This window comes from Hipposideros armiger, unplaced genomic scaffold, assembly GCF_001890085.2.
Source record: "Hipposideros armiger isolate ML-2016 unplaced genomic scaffold, ASM189008v1 scaffold_15, whole genome shotgun sequence".
In the NCBI taxonomy this organism is placed as follows: Eukaryota; Metazoa; Chordata; class Mammalia; order Chiroptera; family Hipposideridae; genus Hipposideros; species Hipposideros armiger.
In genome coordinates, this window is record NW_017731365.1 from 1,812,553 (window position 1) to 1,817,981 (window position 5,429).

The 5,429-nt window shown below is 37.3% G+C and overlaps 1 protein-coding gene across 3 annotated transcripts in view; it reads left to right on the forward strand.

Annotated features, from left to right (window-relative positions):
• DDX50 (DExD-box helicase 50) overlaps positions 1–5,429 on the forward strand; it is a 37,600-nt gene that overhangs the window by 13,640 nt on the left and 18,531 nt on the right. For all 3 annotated transcript variants that reach the window (XM_019626156.1, XM_019626162.1, XM_019626169.1), the window contains 3 exons: positions 3,072–3,189; positions 3,305–3,490; positions 3,965–4,110. In XM_019626156.1, the coding sequence (XP_019481701.1) occupies positions 3,072–3,189; positions 3,305–3,490; positions 3,965–4,110 (450 nt within the window). The remainder of the gene's footprint in view (positions 1–3,071; positions 3,190–3,304; positions 3,491–3,964; positions 4,111–5,429) is intronic.

Genomic DNA, 5,429 nt, shown 5'->3' on the forward strand with positions numbered 1-5,429 from the left:
GCTCTTCCTGGGTGAGCCAGTCGCTCGCTGGCCATTGGACAGCCGCTCACAGCGGCTCACGGCAGCTCATGAAATCTCATGCCCGCTGCCGGCCAGCCCCACTGCAGCCTATGCCGTCGCCTGCGACTCACAGCAGCCCAGCTCCAGGTTGAGCTGTTGTTCAGCATCTTATCTGTAGAGGGCAGTGTCACTGGCCCTCATGTGGGATCCAAACCGGGGTCCTGCTGCTCAGAGCTGGCATCCCAAGCCAGCTCTTAACCAACGTGCCACTCAGCCGGCCCTAAAATGCACAGATTTAAAATGTGCATTATAAGTTTTTCATCATGAAAATTTTCAAGCACACCGAAAAGTTGAATTTTACAGTGAACACCCATATACCCGCCAGCTAGATTCTACCATTAATATTTTACTATATTTGCTGTAGCATCTATCTATCCATCCCTATATCCATTTTATTTTTTGATGCATTTCAAATTGCAGAAATCAGTATACTTCCCTGTAAATATTTTAGCCTGCATATCTTTAAGTAGAGCTCAATGTTAACAAGTTTTTTTTGTTGTTTTTTTAAAGATTTTATTGGGGAATTGGGGGGAGGGGAACAGACAGGTAGACAAATTGCTGTTTTTGTTCTTCAGTCTAGTTGTGGAGGACGTTGCTTCACTGGCCCATGTTGGTATGATCATTGTACTCTTCCCGGGTGAGGCAATTGGTTGCCGGTCATTGGTCGGCCACTCACAGCGGCTCCCAGCAGCCCCCTGCAGCCCCGCTGCAGCCTACGCCGTTGCCGGCGACTCATGGGAGCCCAGCTACAGGTCGAGCTGTTGTTCACCATCTTAGCTGTAGAGGGCAAGCGTCACTGGCCCTCAGTGTGGGATCCAAACCGGGGCCCTGCTGCTCAGAGCTGGCGCTCCCAAGCGAGCTCTTAACCAGCTGAGCCACTCGGCCGGCCCACAAGTTTTTTTTATTTAGGTAAAATTCACATAACTAAAATTAACTTTGTTAAGTGTACAATTCATTGTCGTGTAGTACATTCACAATGTTTACAACCATATCCAAAACACTTCATCACCCCAAAAGGAAACCCTGTAACCATTTATTAGTTACTTCCCATTCCCCACTTCCCCTAGTCCTTGCCAATCTGCTTTTTGGCTCTGGATTTATCTATTCTGGATATTTCACATAAACGTAATCATATAATATGTGACTTTTGTGTCAGGTGTTTTTCACTTAGCATAATGTTTTTGAGGTTCATCCATATAATATTTGTAATTTGTAATTTTTATATACAAAAAATGCAAACTTTTAAGTGTATATTTGCTTAGTTTTGGCCAGTTCATACATTGCATAACCCAACCCCCTATCAAAATACAGAATACTACCATCATCCCAGAAAGTTCCCTCATGCTTCTGCCCAGTCAGTCCCCCATCTGGAGGCAAACACTGTTCTGATTTTTTCCACCATAGATTAGTTTTGCCTGTTTTTGAACTCCATGTAAATGGAATCATACTGTGTGTACTTTTTCTGTAAGGCTTCATTCACCCAGTATATGTTTTGAGATTCATCCATATTGTTGCATGTATCAGTGTTGGTTCCCTTCTCTCTCTCTCTCTCTCTCTTTTTTTAGTTGGTTCCTTTTAGTTACTGAATAGTATTCCATTGTATAAATACACTAAAATTTGTTTATCCTTTTACAGTACAATTTGTTTATCCTTTCACCTATTGATGACCATTTGTAGGTTGTTTTTAAATGGGGTTGAGGAGAATCATTATCCTGTTGTTTCCCAGGAAAGCCAATTCTTTTTTTTTTTTTACAATCTGATTCTTTTGTTTTTTTCAAGATTTATATTGGGGAATTGGGGGATGGGAACAGACAAGTTGCTGTCCTTTTGTTCTTCAGTCTAGTTGTGGAGGACGTTGCTTCACTGGCCCAAGTTGGCACNGCCTACGCCCTCGCCGGCAACTCAAGGCAGCCCAGCTCCAGGTCGAGCTGTTGTTCACCATCTTAGCTGTAGAGGGTGCAGCATCACTGGCCCTCATGTGGGATCCAAACCAGGGCCCTGCTGCTCAGAGCTGGCGTCCCAAGCCAGCTGTTAACCAATGCGTCACTCGGCTGGCCCAAATTTGACCTTTTTAGAACCTGTGTTCACAGGTTCATAAAAGTAAAGAAGAAAAAATCAGCATCATAATTTGAAAAGATACGTGACTAAAAGTAATTTGTTCTTTGAGACTATTAAATGGTATTACAGTTTACAGTATGAAAGTAAATTCACATGTGAATATAATTAAGTTATAATAGTCTTGGATCAGGTTGGCCTACAAGACAAACCTTTTTCAGAGAACTCTGCTTCTTAGGTGAAATTAGGAAAGACTAAAAGTAACAGAAATAGGACACAGTCCCAACACTGCCTTAAAAGGCTTTTATGCTAGAAGGACATTACTGGAGATTCCAGCTTTACCACTTCTAGCTGTTTGATCTTGGGCAAGATTCTTAACTTCTCTAAGACTCAGGTTACTCATTTATAAAATTAGAATAATAATGCCACCTCCTAGGGTTTTTGTTAGGATCCAATTAGATTATTCATGTAAAGCACTAGTGCCTGGCACATGGTGAGCATTCACTCATTCGTTCAACAAATAGTTTTTGAGTATTCTGTGCCAGGTACTGTTTGACGTGCAAGGAATATAGTAATTCAGACTGACATAAATCCCTGCCTTCGTGGAACTTACGTTTTAGTGGGTGAGACAGACAATAAGCACATAAGTAAAATATAAATATCTTATATGGTATAAGTGCCAAGGAGAAACAGTTAATTAGGGGCTAGAGGGTATGAAAAGAGGGTTAGGAAGCTCATTGAGAAAGTGAGTTTTGAAAAGAGACCTGAAGGATGCAAGGGAGGATATAATAAATAAAAGCTATTCTTCTTGTTATTATCTGTGCTTTGTCTTTAAATACCGTGTCATTAATATTGAAATTCCTAGTTTTGAATGCACCTTAAAAAAAAAGTCTTCTCAATTTGAATTTAAATAACTTTAGAAAAGTATCTTTTTGTTTTTTAAACCTCTTGCTCAGGTACTTGTTTTGGCTCCTACAAGGGAACTGGCAAACCAAGTAGCCAAAGACTTCAAAGATATAACTAGGAAACTCAGTGTGGCGTGTTTTTATGGTGGAACATCATATCAAAGCCAAAGTGAGTAAATATGTGTGATAGCAGCTCAACGATCTCTTTGCCACTTAACTCTAAAGAAATAATAGGAAAATACATATTTGACTTACATATCACTGATATTTCTCTCCTCTCACAGTTAATCACATTCGAAATGGTATTGACATCTTGGTTGGGACCCCTGGTCGTATCAAAGACCATCTGCAGAGCGGCCGATTAGATCTTTCTAAACTGCGCCATGTTGTGCTTGATGAAGTGGATCAAATGTTAGATTTAGGTTTTGCTGAACAAGTTGAAGATATTATCCATGAATCCTACAAAACTGGTATATCCTAATTCAAAATAAGTATATTAGCAATTATTCTCTTAGCTAAAAGCTTATGAGTATTTCATAATTTTTATTACATTGATTCCAGTGTTCTAACAAAATTATTTGGTATCTGTTCTCTTCCTGAACAAGAAAGTATGATAGCATACTTTAGCTATTTTCTTAGCTTTCTATGCTTTCTTCCATGTATTTTTTTATAGTCAGTAGTTAGATTTACTAATTCATTTTACTGATTTCTTTGCTCATTGTTCCTTCTTAAATTCTCACCTTCCTTCTGGATTCAGTTTTCTTCATATTTCCCCCCAGTTTTGAAAATTGAAATTTTAAATAATTTCAGTGAAGTTTGTATGTTCAAAATTCACTCTATGTTTTGAATTTTTCATTGTTTTCTTGAAGTTTGGGGGGATTTTTAAGAGTGGACTACACCATGGGGTATTAAGAAAGCGTTTGAATTCTTTTTGTTTATTTAAGATTCTGAAGACAATCCTCAGACTTTACTTTTTTCTGCAACTTGCCCACAGTGGGTATACAAAGTTGCAAAAAAATACATGAAATCCAGATATGAACAGGTTGACCTTGTTGGAGAACTGACTCAAAAGGCTGCAACTACTGTGGAAGTAAGTAGCTTTCCAACATGATAGATTTTAACTTTTAGTTGGTATTTGGAAATTTGCTGAAGCCAAACATAAGTTTTTTTATACCAGTTCAGGCCAAATCTCTGTTTATTGCCCTTAGTCAATAAGATACTTATGTATTTCTGTAGTCCGAGACAAAGGAGCAGAATAGGATAAATAGGTGGGAAAAGCATATGACTAGGCAAGTCCTAACAGGAGATAATCAAGCAGCCATAGAGACAAAGAATGTAGAATGTGACAAAGCAGACAGTGCATATCAATGCAAAAGGAATAGTGCTGGGATATTTGTTAAAGCTTAGGCGAAAAAAAGTTAGCTCCTGATCTCATCTCATACCTTATAGCAAAAAAATTCCCCAAAAATTAAGACATAAAATTACTTAAAGCAGATGCAGATGAAAGTTATTTGATTCCAGGAAAAAGAAGGCTTTTCTAAACATAAAGTCTGAAGAATATACCGTAAAGAAAAAGGCTGATAATTTTGACTTCATGAAAATTTAAACTAATAGTATGTTTTTTTTTTAAAAGAATTAAAGGTAATATTTGCATGATTTATGACAGTCAGTTATGGACCATGTGTATAACTTTTCCATTCCATTTAGTAGATGTATATATATATGTGTATGTAGATAAATATAGGCTAAAATATATTTTGTTTATATAGTATAATTTGTAAATACAATATAATGGTTAAAAAGAATGAATTTTTAACCAAATTATAAATATGTACAGACTCATACTATTTTTTTTTTAAATACACAAAAATGCTATGGATTATTTGGGTATTTCTGTTAATGTACAGAGATAGGTTGGAAGCATAAATATCAAAATAATAATTACTTCTGGGAAAGAGGATTCTTATAGTATGGGATGAGCAAAGGAAGCTTTATGTATTTTGTAATGGTTGAAAGTTTTACAATAAGTATGTATAATGTATCAGTGAAAAAAATTTATTAAGGATATTTTAAAACATATACAAAAAGTGGCTGGCTGAGTGGCTCAGTTGGTTAAGAACTCGCTCAAGAGTAAGAGCTCTGAGCAACAGGGTCGCCGGTTTGATTCTCGGCCCAAGCTGAGGTGCCAACAAGTGGTAGGATGGCTCAGCTAAAAAAACCAAAAAAAAAACATATACAAAAAATGAATAGTATAAGGGATCTGATGTGTACCCATCACCGGGCTTTAAGAATGATCTTTTCTATGCCCCCATATATTCTCATCCCTACATTTTAAGCAATCTAGTCATCGTTTCAGCTCATGTAACTGTATACATTTTTAAAAGGATAAGGACTCTTAAAAAAAAAAAA